Here is a 19,285-nt window from a genome sequence, read left to right on the forward strand (position 1 = left end):
GAAGATTGACGAACATGGATACAAGAATCATTACGATTGGGCCCTCATCACAGATGGATCAAGAAAAGGATCAGACGACACTGCTTACTGGGGATACATTATAGAGAGCAACGGAAAAGAGATCACCAGACAGAAAGGACAAGTGCAAGGAAGTGCGCAAGCCGGAGAAGTTACTGCAATTCTCGAAGGACTAATCGAGTTGGAAAGAAGAAAAATTAACAAGGTCAGAATAATTACAGACAGTCACTATTGTGCGCAAGCCATTAAAGAAGATCTTGAAATTTGGCGTGAAAACGGATGGGCCACAACTAAAGGGAAACTTATAGCCCACAATGAATTATGGATGAAAATGGCAGAATTAGCTGTTAATATGGACATTGAAGTGATACACCAGAAGGCACATTCACGAGAGGGCGAGTACTGGGAGCAAAACAACAAAGTGGATCGTTTTGTCCAGTCAAGAAGAATTGTTTTTGTCGGGATCGAGGACTGGGAGGAAGGCCCTAGAGGTAAAATTGTTCCCCCAGAGAAAAGAGCAGGAGTGGCACTGGCAGTGCATGAGGCACTCGGCCATGCGGGCCTAATCCCGACGAAACAAGAACTGGGTAAGCGCAACCTGTATATTCCGCTCCTAGAAATCCGCAATGTCGTCAAGAACTGTAAGCTGTGTGGTCAGTATAATGCAGGACGAAGGGGAAAGCGGACCGAAGGCCTCACCATTAAGAGTACTGTGCCATGGGGATCTATTTGCATGGACGTGGCAGGACCCCTTGGAGTAACCGGACAAAGAGGTGAGAAATACCTAATTGTGCTTGTGGACTCTATGTCGGGCTATGTGGTAGTCAAGCCCGCTAGATGTGCTAATGCAGCCAGTGTGATTAGCCTTCTGGATCAAGCCTGCATGTGTTTGGGACTGCCAAGAGAGCTTCAAACAGACAACGGGACCCATTTCCGAAACAGAAAAGTGGACCAGTGGTGCATGGAATATGGGGTGGTGCGAGTCTACGCACCCCCCTACACTCCGCAAGCCAATGGCATTGTAGAGCGCACCATTGGGATCGTGAAGAATTGGATTGGGAAAAATGCCAATTCTAAAGAATGGAGCACTAAGGTTCTTGCAATGGTCGCAACCCTTAATGATCGCTGTCGAAGCGGCCGAGCTTCGCCGGCAGAAGAGCTAAACCAACGCCCATTTACGTCACCCAAAATAGGGCGGAGCTCGGCCGATCAAGCTCCCGTGTCAAGCCATGGCAACCCGTTCTCAGTAGGCCAGACCGTCTGGATTTGGGCACACGGTCCAGTGGCGGGTGCGGGTGCCGTGGTCAGGCCCAAATACAACAAGCAAGACGTAGTGGCCGCCATAGTGGACCGCAACACAGTCCGCCTGGCACAGAGCGGAATTTACGGAGTGGAGCAGCTCAAAGCAGTGCTTGGGGAGCAGCGAAACCCATTTCGTAGTTAGAGACGACCAGGAGCTAATAATGGCCAGTAACATACCGACCCTACCACCCTTCATCAGACTGGCCACTGTCAATGGGGTGGTTGTCTTGAGACGTGGTAACTCAGGACTCTGGGCAGGCAGAGGTACCCATGTTTTAGAATTTGCTAAGAAGGGCAAATATTGTGAAGAAATGGAATTTCTCCAGTGGGCACAAGTTAACAACTCGTGTGTCATTTGTATGAACCCTACAACGCTGGACCTGCTTTGGGAAGGACCAGGCAGAGACAAACCGTACGCTATACCTGTGAAGAGTAAAGCGTTGAGCGAGATGAGATATAAACCTGTAAAAGTACTAGATGCAGTGATATGCTGCAAGTGCCGCTGGCTGGTGCTGCCCCGGCTACACTTCGTGACACAGTAGTGCACCAACGACGACGCCTTGGATGTCACTGTGTGCCGGTGCCAATGGGATGGAGCAGGACTGTGGATGTGTCCGCCTTGCCTCCTTTGGGCCCAATCGGGGAGACTGATAACTACGGCCACGGCCGAGGGATGGCAGGTCCGGAAGGCGGTCGACCCGATTCAGCACCTCGGGGCCCCCGGGTCCGACAGCGGCCCTAAGCCGCCGAATCACCAAGTCCTGTGGGTATTAAGACCCATGCCCCCTGGACTCAACGTTGTTCGCCTAGAAGGGTTCCCCGCTAACCCCTGGAGCCAGTTGCTGAAAACAAACTGGCCTCACCAGCCCGGCGGATCAGTCTCGCCGGACGGCGCTGTAGCGGGAGCCCCTTGGGCCTCAACTTGGGAAGAAACTGTGTTCCGAGTATGGAGAGATCCCCGAGAAGCGGGGTATGCTTCTATTCCTGAAACACTAATTGAAGACCATCGGCGAATGGCCGAACGGGGAGGTTGGTCAGGGCCCTGGGAACTCACGACCTGGGGCACCCTGATCGAAGAAGTATTCGCTGACTCCTCCATTACCGTCCAAACCCTGGGCGCAACACCCCGGGAGCACGGGGCCCAAAGATCGCGTCTGTTCTACCAGGCTACGTGCCTCGATGGATTCCACCTTCAGGGGGCGGTGCAGACGGAGAAGAGTAAGAGTTACTTGGTGACACCGGAGGCCGTCAGCCGCGACGGAGCCCCGCAAGTACCGGGCACGTACGCCTCACGGGCGCCCTCACCTTCACCCCCCGGGCCATGTGTATCAAATCAGACTGTCCATCAAGGCGGTGATGGTGCCCCTACAAGGAGTCTACTCTCTCGGAGTTGGCATCACTGGGAAGGCCATCGAACCATCAATCGAACCTCCCGTCAGCGACGAACAACTACAGCCCGAGCTGGTCCCAGGACCAAGTGGCCCGACACCAGGGGAGCCTTTGCCCGCCGCCACACGGGCCTAGCCCGTATGCTGTTCCGCCTGAGAGGCAAGCGGGGCAAGGTAGTAAAAGAGCAGCCTCGGAAGTAACCCTCCGGGGGGACTCGAATCCCTTTTCCTTCTTTTTCTTTTCTTTCCCTTTAAGCTATTCCCTACCCTTTATTTTAGAATTCTTGATTATCTGTCTTCATGCTATGCCCAGTTAGAGCTTGTATGATATATTCTGTCCCCGTTATATTGTTACTTTCCCCGGCTGATCCCCTGTAATTGGTTAAAGTCCCCTTCTTAGATCCCCTGTTAGTATCTCCCTTGTACATTATCCCCCTTATTGTCTTAATCTTACCCCTCTTAGTGCCCCTTTAGTGTATGCCCCGTCCCGGCCTCCTGGAGGTTAATTCCCCTTGTTAGAAGCCCCTCTATCATCCCTTCGCTAAATAAGTCCCGGTTCAATTGTTAAACTTGGACCTGTTGTTCCTCGTTTAAAAGTTGGATTTGGACCTCTTACTCTTTACCTTTTTGATCTTTTATCCTTTAGTCTTTTTAACCCCGGTTCAATAGTTAAACTTGGATCCCTTTTTTGTCCTCGTTTAAAGGTTGAACTTGGTGCTTTTCCTTTTTAAACTTTTTGAATTTTTGTCTGTTTTGACCAGGGTTTTCCTCGAATTTGCGGGCCGGTTTTGACGTATCGGCTCCTTTGGAATGCTGAGGTCCCCTCCATCCAGGCTAGAAGGGGGGGGTGCGTAGCAGCTAGCCTGTAGTTCGGGGTTACCCTAGAATGTTGATTTTGTACACGCTTTTTAAGATGGGTTCTTTTTAAGATGGGTTACCGTGTTAGCACGATTTGAGAAAAAGGGTTATACGCGAGAGTAGTCAGAGACCGTATTCTCAATTACCGTATAGAGACGGTTCGTAGTACCGGCTACTAGAGAAAGCCGAAACCCCCTCCTTGCAGGAAAGGAAGGGGGAGGAGCTAGCAGTAAAAGACTCAGAAACAAATATGACAGCAGTAATGCACACATTCAGAAACACATAGGTAAACGTAATGGCGGGAAGGGTAGTGGTTCACCAGCCTACCAGTCATCGTCCTGAACCAGTCATAACCCACCAGCCTACCAGTCATCGTCCGGAATCAGTCATGAAAACTAAAGAAGGGTTCGGACTGCAGTGTAGAACACTCGACACAAAAACTAGAGTTTTTATCGTGCTAATCTCGGCCCTGGTAGCATTAGGTATATGCTACCTGGTAGGAGACGTCCCTTGGGAACAAGCACATGTAAGAATAGAACATTCGACAACCCGATTTTTGAACCAGACATGCTGGACTGCCAAGCGCGACGTATTTGCATTGGATAATTCTCCCAGCTTTTTCGCAGATGGGAAGGCGCTGACGGAGAATATGTCTCTATCCCAGCGACTGGCAGGGTTCCAGGAGCGATACCTGGACCGCAACTTTGCCCCTCGAGCCTTCAACCAAAACAGCCTAATTGAAGAAGTTGAGGTTGTCAACTCTACCCTTCTGATATCCACGTTGCAACCAATACAGCTGGAGACCAGAGAAGTCGAAGTAACCTGGATCCGCACGACTGAAAAAGGACCGCAGTGGTTCTACAACCGAGCATGTGTCACCCTTCGCAATCTGACGTACTGGGAAGACGAAGTCGTGCTCCCAGCTCCGCATATTCCGCACCGATGCCTACAGAAGCTCCGGAGCTCAGGAATGTTCCTGGGACATATAAACTTTACATGCAAGGAAGCAGAGGTGAGAAGGCATGCTACAGTTAATACTCAAGGGACAAACCTGACGACCGCGCAACCGTCGGAACCACCGCAAGAGGAGGAGAAGCCTCCAATAGTGAACATCGCGCAGACCTGGTCACAACGATCAGTGTCATGCCTAAAAGAGAGGGCCTTCAAGTTGGATCCGTGTTTGTGGAACTTAGGTCCGTACAGATGCAAGGAAAAACAATACCTGGTACTGAGTAGGGTCCAAGAAGTACCATTAGTGGAACCAATGGCTAATCTACTAGCGGACTCAGTCATCGTGCCCTACGCCGGGGGACAATACAGCCTAGGAGACGTGACCGTGGAAGATTGGCTGAACGACTCCCTGCCATGGGTCTGGAAGAGATCCGCTGCACATCTGACCGCAGGCCAGCAAGAGACAAAAGGGGGTGAAGTAAGAAGCCTGCACAGCCCAAAATTTTCTGACGTGTTTATTCAAAAAGTACCCACGCCTGATGAACTATGGGGGGTACCAAAAAATGACTTTGCTAAAATTGACTAATGTGTCCTGGAAAAAATGTTTCAGAACCTAAACAACTCCGACTATGACTGGCAGGAGGGAGCGCACACTTACGATGCCTCCCCCAGATGTGATATATGGCAGCCGCCAATATCCATCCATACCACCGGGGGCTGGAGACAAGACTGCACCCGCCATCGGCAGCACAAAACAATAAAAGGAGCCCTGGAACAGTGGCCTCATTTCGTCTATCCTAACCTGAAGTGGCCTTGGTGGGGCCTCCAAGAAGTCGAATTTAAAGCTTGGGTGCGGCCATGCCTAGAATTGACTCAAAACTACTGGATCAAATACCAGTATACTGCCTCTGTCTACTCGGCCGCTGATGGCGTAGCCGATTGGTACTGGTGGACCGGCTACCGACCGACAGCAGTCATGAGCCCAAGGCCTTGGAAAATGACCTGTAACAAAGACAAAACCTCCTGCACTGTAGGCCTTGCACGACGATCGTGTGGGGAACTCGACGGTTGGGGACCAACATGTGAGGAGTGGTATCAAGGGAAGTATGAAACATTTGATCAAAGTGTGACATGGATAAAAAGTGATGCCCTGTTGGAAAGCAATTTGTCCAGATCTACCATGCGCACCAAGGTCTGGCAGAGAGGCACGTCCGAGTGGAACCGCGGGTGTGCCAAGGCGTTGCTGGGTCCCGTGAGACACCGTAAGGACATTCATATGGACATGGTGCCACACGTGAGTTACGCCAAAATGACACGCCTCGAGGGCCATGCTTTTAGGCAGAGTCTGTGCAATGGCAAAGAAATTAACGGGTACCAGTGGGTAGGACGGAATAGAATATATAACAATGGAACCTGTCAAGTCCCGCTTGAACACTGGGTGAAATGTGGGGACCACGAGTGCTCACTGCTAGAAATATCCGGCAAGGCCATAGTGGCAGGAGCGGAAGGACTGTTAGAAGTACCTGGAGAAGTGCTAGGCAAGATAGAAGAAGGTGCTATGGTGCTTCTACACGACTTATGGGACATTGTTCGACCGTTCATCGTATACGGGGCGGCGGCCCTCGGAGCCCTAATCCTGGGGCTCTTAGCCCTACAATTGCTCCGATTCATGATGCAGTAATGGTGTCAGGATAAGAAGTTCAGGACAAAGTGGAGAATAAGATTAGGGAAAGTCAGAAGAGAGAGATAGAGGCCCATGAGTAGAGACTCACACATAGCAATCCCTGAACCCATGGAAATTCCCTAGCTAACAGGGCTGTCAAGACAGAGTGGAAGGACAAGGACAGCGGTCAAAGTGAAGGTTGAAGATAAGTTCAAGATAAGGGGTTGAAGATAAGTTCAAGATAAGGGAGAGGGCGAGTGGAATGCTATCGCCAGCGATACATCCCTAGTTCAAAATAACCCTCACAGCAGTACTAAGTGGTCGAGTGGCAGGGGAGTGAGATACTGACACTTAATTGTACGGTTGGAAGAAGGGAGGAATAGGGAGAAGGGTCATCCAGGTGAATCTGGAATAGACTGATTGGGGCGTAGCTACTAAGTACACGCTATACCTGTGAAGAGTAAAGCGTTGAGCGAGATGAGATATAAACCTGTAAAAGTACTAGATGCAGTGATATGCTGCAAGTGCCGCTGGCTGGTGCTGCCCCGGCTACACTTCGTGACACAGTAGTGCACCAACGACGACGCCTTGGATGTCACTGTGTGCCGGTGCCAATGGGATGGAGCAGGACTGTGGATGTGTCCGCCTTGCCTCCTTTGGGCCCAATCGGGGAGACTGATAACTACGGCCACGGCCGAGGGATGGCAGGTCCGGAAGGCGGTCGACCCGATTCAGCACCTCGGGGCCCCCGGGTCCGACAGCGGCCCTAAGCCGCCGAATCACCAAGTCCTGTGGGTATTAAGACCCATGCCCCCTGGACTCAACGTTGTTCGCCTAGAAGGGTTCCCCGCTAACCCCTGGAGCCAGTTGCTGAAAACAAACTGGCCTCACCAGCCCGGCGGATCAGTCTCGCCGGACGGCGCTGTAGCGGGAGCCCCTTGGGCCTCAACTTGGGAAGAAACTGTGTTCCGAGTATGGAGAGATCCCCGAGAAGCGGGGTATGCTTCTATTCCTGAAACACTAATTGAAGACCATCGGCGAATGGCCGAACGGGGAGGTTGGTCAGGGCCCTGGGAACTCACGACCTGGGGCACCCTGATCGAAGAAGTATTCGCTGACTCCTCCATTACCGTCCAAACCCTGGGCGCAACACCCCGGGAGCACGGGGCCCAAAGATCGCGTCTGTTCTACCAGGCTACGTGCCTCGATGGATTCCACCTTCAGGGGGCGGTGCAGACGGAGAAGAGTAAGAGTTACTTGGTGACACCGGAGGCCGTCAGCCGCGACGGAGCCCCGCAAGTACCGGGCACGTACGCCTCACGGGCGCCCTCACCTTCACCCCCCGGGCCATGTGTATCAAATCAGACTGTCCATCAAGGCGGTGATGGTGCCCCTACAAGGAGTCTACTCTCTCGGAGTTGGCATCACTGGGGAGGCCATCGAACCATCAATCGAACCTCCCGTCAGCGACGAACAACTACAGCCCGAGCTGGTCCCAGGACCAAGTGGCCCGACACCAGGGGAGCCTTTGCCCGCCGCCACACGGGCCTAGCCCGTATGCTGTTCCGCCTGAGAGGCAAGCGGGGCAAGGTAGTAAAAGAGCAGCCTCGGAAGTAACCCTCCGGGGGGACTCGAATCCCTTTTCCTTCTTTTTCTTTTCTTTCCCTTTAAGCTATTCCCTACCCTTTATTTTAGAATTCTTGATTATCTGTCTTCATGCTATGCCCAGTTAGAGCTTGTATGATATATTCTGTCCCCGTTATATTGTTACTTTCCCCGGCTGATCCCCTGTAATTGGTTAAAGTCCCCTTCTTAGATCCCCTGTTAGTATCTCCCTTGTACATTATCCCCCTTATTGTCTTAATCTTACCCCTCTTAGTGCCCCTTTAGTGTATGCCCCGTCCCGGCCTCCTGGAGGTTAATTCCCCTTGTTAGAAGCCCCTCTATCATCCCTTCGCTAAATAAGTCCCGGTTCAATTGTTAAACTTGGACCTGTTGTTCCTCGTTTAAAAGTTGGATTTGGACCTCTTACTCTTTACCTTTTTGATCTTTTATCCTTTAGTCTTTTTAACCCCGGTTCAATAGTTAAACTTGGATCCCTTTTTTGTCCTCGTTTAAAGGTTGAACTTGGTGCTTTTCCTTTTTAAACTTTTTGAATTTTTGTCTGTTTTGACCAGGGTTTTCCTCGAATTTGCGGGCCGGTTTTGACGTATCGGCTCCTTTGGAATGCTGAGGTCCCCTCCATCCAGGCTAGAAGGGGGGGTGCGTAGCAGCTAGCCTGTAGTTCGGGGTTACCCTAGAATGTTGATTTTGTACACGCTTTTTAAGATGGGTTCTTTTTAAGATGGGTTACCGTGTTAGCACGATTTGAGAAAAAGGGTTATACGCGAGAGTAGTCAGAGACCGTATTCTCAATTACCGTATAGAGACGGTTCGTAGTACCGGCTACTAGAGAAAGCCGAAACCCCCTCCTTGCAGGAAAGGAAGGGGGAGGAGCTAGCAGTAAAAGACTCAGAAACAAATATGACAGCAGTAATGCACACATTCAGAAACACATAGGTAAACGTAATGGCGGGAAGGGTAGTGGTTCACCAGCCTACCAGTCATCGTCCTGAACCAGTCATAACCCACCAGCCTACCAGTCATCGTCCGGAATCAGTCATGAAAACTAAAGAAGGGTTCGGACTGCAGTGTAGAACACTCGACACAAAAACTAGAGTTTTTATCGTGCTAATCTCGGCCCTGGTAGCATTAGGTATATGCTACCTGGTAGGAGACGTCCCTTGGGAACAAGCACATGTAAGAATAGAACATTCGACAACCCGATTTTTGAACCAGACATGCTGGACTGCCAAGCGCGACGTATTTGCATTGGATAATTCTCCCAGCTTTTTCGCAGATGGGAAGGCGCTGACGGAGAATATGTCTCTATCCCAGCGACTGGCAGGGTTCCAGGAGCAATACCTGGACCGCAACTTTGCCCCTCGAGCCTTCAACCAAAACAGCCTAATTGAAGAAGTTGAGGTTGTCAACTCTACCCTTCTGATATCCACGTTGCAACCAATACAGCTGGAGACCAGAGAAGTCGAAGTAACCTGGATCCGCACGACTGAAAAAGGACCGCAGTGGTTCTACAACCGAGCATGTGTCACCCTTCGCAATCTGACGTACTGGGAAGACGAAGTCGTGCTCCCAGCTCCGCATATTCCGCACCGATGCCTACAGAAGCTCCGGAGCTCAGGAATGTTCCTGGGACATATAAACTTTACATGCAAGGAAGCAGAGGTGAGAAGGCATGCTACAGTTAATACTCAAGGGACAAACCTGACGACCGCGCAACCGTCGGAACCACCGCAAGAGGAGGAGAAGCCTCCAATAGTGAACATCGCGCAGACCTGGTCACAACGATCAGTGTCATGCCTAAAAGAGAGGGCCTTCAAGTTGGATCCGTGTTTGTGGAACTTAGGTCCGTACAGATGCAAGGAAAAACAATACCTGGTACTGAGTAGGGTCCAAGAAGTACCATTAGTGGAACCAATGGCTAATCTACTAGCGGACTCAGTCATCGTGCCCTACGCCGGGGGACAATACAGCCTAGGAGACGTGACCGTGGAAGATTGGCTGAACGACTCCCTGCCATGGGTCTGGAAGAGATCCGCTGCACATCTGACCGCAGGCCAGCAAGAGACAAAAGGGGGTGAAGTAAGAAGCCTGCACAGCCCAAAATTTTCTGACGTGTTTATTCAAAAAGTACCCACGCCTGATGAACTATGGGGGGTACCAAAAAATGACTTTGCTAAAATTGACTAATGTGTCCTGGAAAAAATGTTTCAGAACCTAAACAACTCCGACTATGACTGGCAGGAGGGAGCGCACACTTACGATGCCTCCCCCAGATGTGATATATGGCAGCCGCCAATATCCATCCATACCACCGGGGGCTGGAGACAAGACTGCACCCGCCATCGGCAGCACAAAACAATAAAAGGAGCCCTGGAACAGTGGCCTCATTTCGTCTATCCTAACCTGAAGTGGCCTTGGTGGGGCCTCCAAGAAGTCGAATTTAAAGCTTGGGTGCGGCCATGCCTAGAATTGACTCAAAACTACTGGATCAAATACCAGTATACTGCCTCTGTCTACTCGGCCGCTGATGGCGTAGCCGATTGGTACTGGTGGACCGGCTACCGACCGACAGCAGTCATGAGCCCAAGGCCTTGGAAAATGACCTGTAACAAAGACAAAACCTCCTGCACTGTAGGCCTTGCACGACGATCGTGTGGGGAACTCGACGGTTGGGGACCAACATGTGAGGAGTGGTATCAAGGGAAGTATGAAACATTTGATCAAAGTGTGACATGGATAAAAAGTGATGCCCTGTTGGAAAGCAATTTGTCCAGATCTACCATGCGCACCAAGGTCTGGCAGAGAGGCACGTCCGAGTGGAACCGCGGGTGTGCCAAGGCGTTGCTGGGTCCCGTGAGACACCGTAAGGACATTCATATGGACATGGTGCCACACGTGAGTTACGCCAAAATGACACGCCTCGAGGGCCATGCTTTTAGGCAGAGTCTGTGCAATGGCAAAGAAATTAACGGGTACCAGTGGGTAGGACGGAATAGAATATATAACAATGGAACCTGTCAAGTCCCGCTTGAACACTGGGTGAAATGTGGGGACCACGAGTGCTCACTGCTAGAAATATCCGGCAAGGCCATAGTGGCAGGAGCGGAAGGACTGTTAGAAGTACCTGGAGAAGTGCTAGGCAAGATAGAAGAAGGTGCTATGGTGCTTCTACACGACTTATGGGACATTGTTCGACCGTTCATCGTATACGGGGCGGCGGCCCTCGGAGCCCTAATCCTGGGGCTCTTAGCCTTACAATTGCTCCGATTCATGATGCAGTAATGGTGTCAGGATAAGAAGTTCAGGACAAAGTGGAGAATAAGATTAGGGAAAGTCAGAAGAGAGAGATAGAGGCCCATGAGTAGAGACTCACACATAGCAATCCCTGAACCCATGGAAATTCCCTAGCTAACAGGGCTGTCAAGACAGAGTGGAAGGACAAGGACAGCGGTCAAAGTGAAGGTTGAAGATAAGTTCAAGATAAGGGGTTGAAGATAAGTTCAAGATAAGGGAGAGGGCGAGTGGAATGCTATCGTCAGCGATACATCCCTAGTTCAAAATAACCCTCACAGCAGTACTAAGTGGTCGAGTGGCAGGGGAGTGAGATACTGACACTTAATTGTACGGTTGGAAGAAGGGAGGAATAGGGAGAAGGGTCATCCAGGTGAATCTGGAATAGACTGATTGGGGCGTAGCTACTAAGTACACGATAGCCAAAAAAGGAGAGAGTCGAAAATGAACGGAATGAACTAAGAATCGACCAATGAATTATAGAATATAGTATGACGCAGTATAGCCCCATAGGAGAAAGAGGTGGATTGGTTAGAGAGAAAACCACCCCCCATAACCGAGGGTATATAGGAGTGTAAAGAATATTATTTCGGGGGATTCTGTACTTGTACGTAGCATCGAATGGGCAATCGAGAGGTCTCTTTGCAACTTGGACTGAAACAAAGAACTTTGCCCAACACTCTCCGAGAAGAACCCGATTCGACAGAGCGAGAGACCTCGCTCCATTCCGATCTCCCCCTGTGACCAAACGAGAGGACCAGGACCTCCTGTCCTACCAGAGGAACCAGGGCGTTGGCCCCGCGGGCCCCTGAGGCTCGCACAGGACCGACTCCACTGCTCCTGCTGGCCTCCCTCTCCGGCCGGCACAGCAGAGGGCCGACGACGGATCACTCGGCCGGGTGACACGTCAGGGTTTGCCCAAATTCAAGAGACTCTTTTCGGCCACTTTCGACCCAACCCCGGCCCCCCTCCAGGGGACCCACCACAAAGGACCTCTCAAAGTAACACCCAATTCGAACTCTCATATGAACTGAATTAGACACCTTTTGATGATTTGTTTGTTACTTTTTATATATTTTTATATTTCAACTTCTCGTGATTTTTGTGAAATGATTCATTAACGCTGTGCAATGCTTGTGCCATTGAACCCGCATTAAGGGGCATTAAATCAAGATTCATGAAGAACCTGCATTAAAAAGCATTATACCAAGAAGCCAAATTTGCATCCTTTCAACCTTTCACCTACCGACACGTCCTTGACGATAAACCATAGGATCACAGTGTGTACGACACCTAGCTCTCAAGGGTCACTCTAATGGAGTCCACTAGCAATTATGTCCTGTAGGGCTGTTCATTTCCAATGCCCTCAAATCCAAACCTAGTCAGTAACAAAAGCCAAGATTCAAAGAGGCAAGCTACCATTAAAACAGCGGGAATTGTGTGTATTAAACTCGACCTTGGAAAGAGAGGCTTCTCTACCGAGTGTACCACAAGGGGAAGCGGGACAGACGCTGAATCAACACCGGGTAGTAGAGCTAGGCGCATTGCCTCGCCATCCAGCAGAGTAGCGCCTACGTCGGTGGAGCAGAGCGGAGGACCCCGTCTGCACCGAGGAGGACAGGACCCGTGGTACGGAGTGCTGGAGTTAGACGACTCGCAGGAAGGAGCTTGAAAGTCAGAATAACGGGAATCTAACACAACGTATGTTGCTCCAAAACTTGTATGTACCTTTCAGCATAATGGTGCCTTCACAGATGTGTAAGTTACCCATGCCTTGGGCACTAATACACCCCCATACCAAAACAGATGCTGGCTTTTGAACTTTGTGCCTGTAACACTCCAGATGGTTATTTTCCTCTTTGTTCCGGAGGACACAACGTCCACAGTTTCTAAAAACAATTTGAAATGTGGACTCGTCAGACCACAGAACACTTTTTCACTTTGCATCAGTCCACCGTTAGATGAGCTCGGGCCCAGCGAAGCCTGCGGTGTTTCTGGGTGTTGTTGAAAAATGGCTTTCGCTTTGCACAGTAGAGTTTTAACTCGCACTTGCAGATATAGCGACAAACTGTAGTTACTGACAATGGTTTTCTGACGTGTTCCTGAGCCCATGTGGTGATATCCTTTACACACTGATGTCGGTTTTTGATGCAGTACCGCCTGAGAGATCTAAGGTCCGTAATATCATCGCTTACGTGCAGTGATTTCTCCAGATTTTCTGAACATTTTGATGACATTACGGACCATAGATGGTGAAATCCCTAAATTCCTTGCAATAGCGCGTTGAGAAATGTTGTTCTTAAATTGTTCGACAATTTGCTCAGGCATTTGTTCACAAAGTGTTCACCCTCGCCCCATCCTTGTTTGTGAATGACTGAGCATTTCATGGAAGCTGTTTTTATACCCGATCATGGCACCCACCTGTTCCCAATTAGTCTGTTCACCAAATAAGTGTTTGATGAGCATTCCTCAACTTTCTCAGTCTTTTTTGCCAGCTTTTTTTAAAACATTTTGCAGGCATCAAATTCCAAATGAGCTAATATTTGCAAAAAAATAACGTTTTCCAGTTCGAACGTTAAGTATATTGTCTTTGCAGTCCATTCAATTGAATATAGGTTGAAAAGGATTTGCAAAACATTGTATTCTGTTTTTATTTACGATTTACACAACATGCCAACTTCACTTGTTTTGGGTTTTGTACATTTCTTTTGTGTGGTAATATTTGAGTGGGTCTCAGGCCCGTCGTGGAAAGGCTGGGCCCTGAGGTCAAATGGATTAAAGGCCTACTGAAATGATTTTTTTAAAATTTAAAACGGGGATAGCAGATCCATTCTATGTGTCATACTTGATCATTTTGCGATATTGCCATATTTTTGCTGAAAGGATTTAGTAGAGAACAACGACGATAAAGTTCGCAACTTTTGGTCGCTGATTAAAAAAAGCCTTGCCTATACCGGAAGTAGCGTGACGTCACAGGAGGAAGGTCTCCTCACATTTCCCCATTGTTTACAATGCAGCGAGAGAGATTTGGACCGAGAAAGCGACGATTACCCCATTAATTTGAGCGAGGATGAAAGATTCGTGGATGAGGAACGTTAGAGTGAAGGACTAGAGAGGTAGTGCAGGACGTATCTTTTTTCGCTCTGACCATAACTTAGGTACAAGGGTTCATTGGATTCCACACTTTCTCCTTTTTCTATTGTGGATCACGGATTTGTATTTTAAACCACCTCGGATACGATATCCTCTTGAAAATTAGAGTCGAGAACGCGAAATGGACATTCACAGTTACTTTTATCTCCACGACAATACATCGGCGAAGCTCTTTAGCTACTGAGCTAACGTGATAGCATCGGGCTCAAATGCAGATAGAAACAAAATAAATAAGTCCCTGACTGGAAGGATAGACAGAAGATCAACAATACTACCAAACTCTAGACATGTAAATACACGGTTAATGCTTTCCAGCTTGGCGAAGCTTAGCAATGCTGTTGCTAACAACGCCATTGAAGCTAACTTAGCTACGGGACGGCGGCGGGCGTTGTAGCTTTCGACGACACCCCGGCCGCCATCAGAGTCGGCAAGAAACATATATTTCCCCAAAGTTACGTACGTGACATGCACATAGCGACACGCACGTATGGGCAAGCGATCAAATGTTTGGAAGCCAAAGCTGTACTCACGGTAGCGCGTCTGCTATCCATCTCAAAGTCCTCCTGGTTGTGTTGCTGTAGTCCGCCGCTAATACACCGATCGTACCTACAGCTTTCTTCTTTGCAGTCTCCATTGTTCATTAAACAAATTGCAAAAGATTCACCAACACAGATGTCCAGAATACTGTGGAATTTTGGGATGAAAACAGAGCTTTTTTGTATTGGATTCAATGGGTTCGAATACTTCCGTATCAACCATTGACGTCACGCGCATACGTCATCATATCTAGACGTTTTCAACCGGAAGTGTGGCGGGAAATTTAAAATTGCACTTTATAAGTTAACCCGGCCGTATTGGCATGTGTTGCAATGTTAAGATTTCATCATTGATATATAAACTATCAGACTGCGTTGTCGGTAGTAGTGGGTTTCAGTTGGCCTTTAAGAACCCTCTGGCCTACAGTGCTTCCTTCCTATGCTGAGCCTTGTTGAGCCTACAACTGGGATTTTTTTTTAGGCTTTACAAACCTCAGTCACCATGGCAAATCCCAGCAAGCAGCAGACAACACAAATGGCAAGTAGGACCAGCTCACGTCTGTATCCTTGACGTAGATAGGATGGGAAAAGATCAACCAGCGACGTCATCAGACACTCCAGACCAACAAACTGCATTAGGAGAAAATAACTGGTGAGTGGAAACTCTTTGGGGTTCGGCTTATTCGTGCAATGAGATAATGCCTACCTGACTGTCCAAGCCAAGTAGAATGATCATGAGGAAGAAACACACGGCCCACATCTGCGGCATGGGCATCATGGCCAGAGCCCGAGGGTACACGATGAACGCCAAACCTGGTCCTTAAGGTTCAGTACAATGGGACACGTTTCAAAATTCTTACCAAAATGGGGACAAAACAGACTGGAATATTCAGAAACCGCACAAATATCTCTAAAAATATCCAAAATACCTTGTGTGGAGATGGAGGAATGTTCCACAAGGACACCTAGATAGTATATGGGTTACTCCAAAAATACCCTTAGAATTGAGACAGAACAGTTCAATACTAGTGTCCTCAGACCAGAGAATTCTCTTCTTTCCCAATCTGAAAGTCTTTGAGGTGTTTTAAGTGCGATTTCTCAATTCAGCCACAAGGGTCCTTGTTGTCCCAAACTGATGTTACAGAGACTTCTATGTTGTCAGGAATAATAAGTTCAGGAGCCTTTTCCCAGATTTGTCTCATCCCACAATCCTGTCTCTAAACTCTTGAACCTCCTTTTTTTCCTTTTTTTTTTTAAACTCCAATATGCTTTGACCGTTATGTAGGCTTCCCAGAACATGTCTACACAATTAGACTTGACACAATGAAGACATAACACTTCATGTGATAGTCACTTCAAAGTAAAAGTATGCTGTGGTTTGGTTTAAAAAAATTAAATAAAGCCCGACAGTTCTATTCATTTTGAGGTAAAAACAGGGGGTGTTTTTAAAAATGGTTAAGACATTAAAAATTGACAGCTGTCAATGTACGGCTTGTACAGCAATATCGATTTACCATCCAATTAACCCTTATCAACATAGGATAGGATAGAATAGGATATACTCATGTACTTAGTCCACAAAAAAATGTAGATATCTGGCAACACAAGTGAGTACCAAGGTAATTGTGTCTTGCTAACAGTCAAGTATGGTGGCGATAGCCTCATAGTCTGGGGCTGCATGAGTGCTGGGGAGCTGTGGTTCATTGAGGGGAACATGAATGAAGCAAAGCATGATTCTCTCTTGGTAAACTTGGCACGGCAGTTTTCCAACGTGACAAGGAGCCTACCCCCAAGATGAGAATTGCCTTGCTGAAGAAGGTGATGGAGTGGCAAAGTATGTCTCCTACAGACCTGAACCCATTGAGCACCTCAAGTAGTTTCAAGTGTCTAACGCAGACCTGGGCAATTATTTTTTACTCTGGGGCCACATTGGTGTGTGTGTGTGTGTGTGTGTGTGTGTGTGTGTGTGTGTGTGTGTGTGTGTGTGTGTGTGTGTGTGTGTGTGTGTGTGTGTGTGTGTATATATATATACTTCCGCTTATCCGAGGTCGGGTCGCGGGAGCAGTAGCCTAAGCAGGGAAGCCCAGACTTCCCTCTCCCCAGCCACTTCGTCCAGCTATTCCCGGGGGATCCCGAGGCGTTCCCATGTCAGCGGGGAGACATAGTCTTCCCAACGTGTCCTGGGTCTTCCCCGTGGCCTCCTACCGGTCGGACATGCCCTAAACACCTCCCTAGGGAGGAGTTCGGGTGGCATCCTGACCAGATGCCTGAACCACCTCATTCGGCTCCTCTCGATGTGGAGGAGCAGCGGCTTTACTTTGAGCTCCTCCCGGATGGCAGAGCTTCTCACCCTATCTCTAAGATAGAGCCCCGCCACCCGGCGGAGAAAACTCATTTCGGCCGCTTGTACCCGTGATCTTGTCCTTTCAGTCATAACCCAAAGCTCATGACCATAGGTGAGGATGGGAACGTAGATCAACTGGTAAATTGAGAGCTTTGCCTTCCGGTCAGCTCCTTCTTCACTACAACGGATCGATACAGCGTCCGCATTACTGAAGACGCCGCACCGATCCGCCTGTCGATCTCACTATCCACTCTTCCCTCACTCGTGAACAACACTCCGAGGTACTTGAACTCCTCCACTTGGGGTAGGGTCTCCTCCGCAACCCGGAGTTGGCACTCCACCCTTTTCCGGGCGAGAACCATGGACTCGGACTTGGAGGTGCTGATTCTCATCCAAGTCGCTTCACACTCAGCTGCAAACCGATCCAGTGAGAGCTGAAGATCCTGGCCAGATGAAGCCATCAGGACCACATCATCTGCAAAAAGCAGAGACCTAATCCTGCAGCCACCAAACCAGATCCCCTCAACGCCTTGACTGCGCCTAGAAATTATGTCCATACATATATATATTAGGGCTGTGAATTTTTGGGTGTCCCACGATTCGATTCAATATCGATTCTTGGGGTCACGATTCGATTCAAAATCGATTTTTTTTTTCAATTCAACACGATTTTCGATTCAAAAACGATTTTTTCCCCGATTCAAAACGATTCTCTATTCATTCAATACATAGGATTTCAGCAGGATCTACCCCAGTCTGCTGACATACAAGCAGAGTAGTAGGTTTTTGTAAAAAGCTTTTATAATTATAAAGGACAATGTTTTATCAACTGATTGCAATAATGTAAATTTGTTTTAACTATTAAATGAACCAAAAATATGACTTATTTTATCTTTGTGAAAATATTGGACACAGTGTGTTGTCAAGCTTATGAGATGTGATGCAAGTGTAAGCCACTGTGACACTATTGTTCTTTTTTAAAAATTTTTATAAATGTCTAATGATAATGTCAATGAGGGATTTTTAATCACTGCTATGTTGAAATTGTAACTAATATTGATACTGTTGTTGATAATATTCATTTTTCTTTCACTACTTTTGGTTTGTGTCTCCTCTCAATTGCTCTGTTTATTGCAGTTCTGAGTGTTGCTGGGTCGGGTTTGGTTTTGGAATTGGATTGCATTGTTATGGTATTGCTGTGTATTGTTTTGTTGGATTGATTAATCTAAAAAAAAATATATAAAAAAAATATATATATATTTAAAAAAAAAAAAAAAAGATTTTTTAAAAATGAGAATCGATTCTGAATCGCACAATGTGAGAATCGCGATTCGAATTCGAATCGATTTTTTTCCCACACCCCTAATTTATATATACAGTATATATATACACACAATCATCAGTCAGTCAATATACTGCTGTAATCAAACTTGCAGTGTCATGTTAAAAATCAAAACTGAAAAATAAAGACCATACTGGTTTTAGTCTTTTCTTGCTGATTTTTAACATGACACTGTGAGTTTGTCTGTTTTTATTGTTTGACACAATATTTTATCTGTAAAACGTGTCTTGCATTCTGCTATAAGTGTGCTCTGTTCCTTTTTTAAGGAACACTTTAAACATGTGTAGGTTAGTCAACATAATTTAAAGAATATCCTAAAATGCCATAGAAAAGTGTAAAAGCGAAACATACAATACAAACACTCATGCAAAAAATATTATGACAGACCACCACAAAACAATTGAATGGAATTTTACAGCCTTTTTGCTGAGCATGAAAATAAATAATGTGGGATTGATAATATTAACTATGAATGATAAAACACTGAATATGGAGAACATATGAACGTCTCTCCTCTTTACTTCCAAGACGATTGTCTTGAGATCGATCTTTTACAATAATGCAAAAATACAAAATACATTCAACAAACATGACGAAAAATGAACGCAAAATACAAAAAACAGCCACAGATCCATATAATAATAATCCATATAATATAATTTTGTTGCAGAACAGAACTTGGTTGTAGAAATCTACTTCTGTGTCCCTGACACTCACATTCCAGGCTGGCTGCTGTAAACAAACCCTGCTCACTCTGCTTATTGCCTCATCTGCTTGCAGCCACTCGGTGCAGATTATCACGCAAAAGCACAGTTT

The 19,285-nt window shown here is 47.7% G+C and overlaps 1 protein-coding gene across 1 annotated transcript in view; it reads right to left on the reverse strand.

The window, feature by feature from the left end:
- Positions 1-19,285, reverse strand: part of LOC133650920 (sodium- and chloride-dependent GABA transporter 2-like) — a 67,629-nt gene that overhangs the window by 20,020 nt on the left and 28,324 nt on the right. Inside the window, exons 9-10 of the mRNA XM_062048693.1 lie at positions 15,490-15,602; positions 15,276-15,413 (exon numbers count right to left, since the gene is read on the reverse strand). Of these exons, the coding sequence (XP_061904677.1) occupies positions 15,276-15,413; positions 15,490-15,602 (251 nt within the window). The remainder of the gene's footprint in view (positions 1-15,275; positions 15,414-15,489; positions 15,603-19,285) is intronic.

Source organism: Entelurus aequoreus, linkage group LG05 (assembly GCF_033978785.1).
Source record: "Entelurus aequoreus isolate RoL-2023_Sb linkage group LG05, RoL_Eaeq_v1.1, whole genome shotgun sequence".
NCBI classification, from domain to species: Eukaryota; Metazoa; Chordata; class Actinopteri; order Syngnathiformes; family Syngnathidae; genus Entelurus; species Entelurus aequoreus.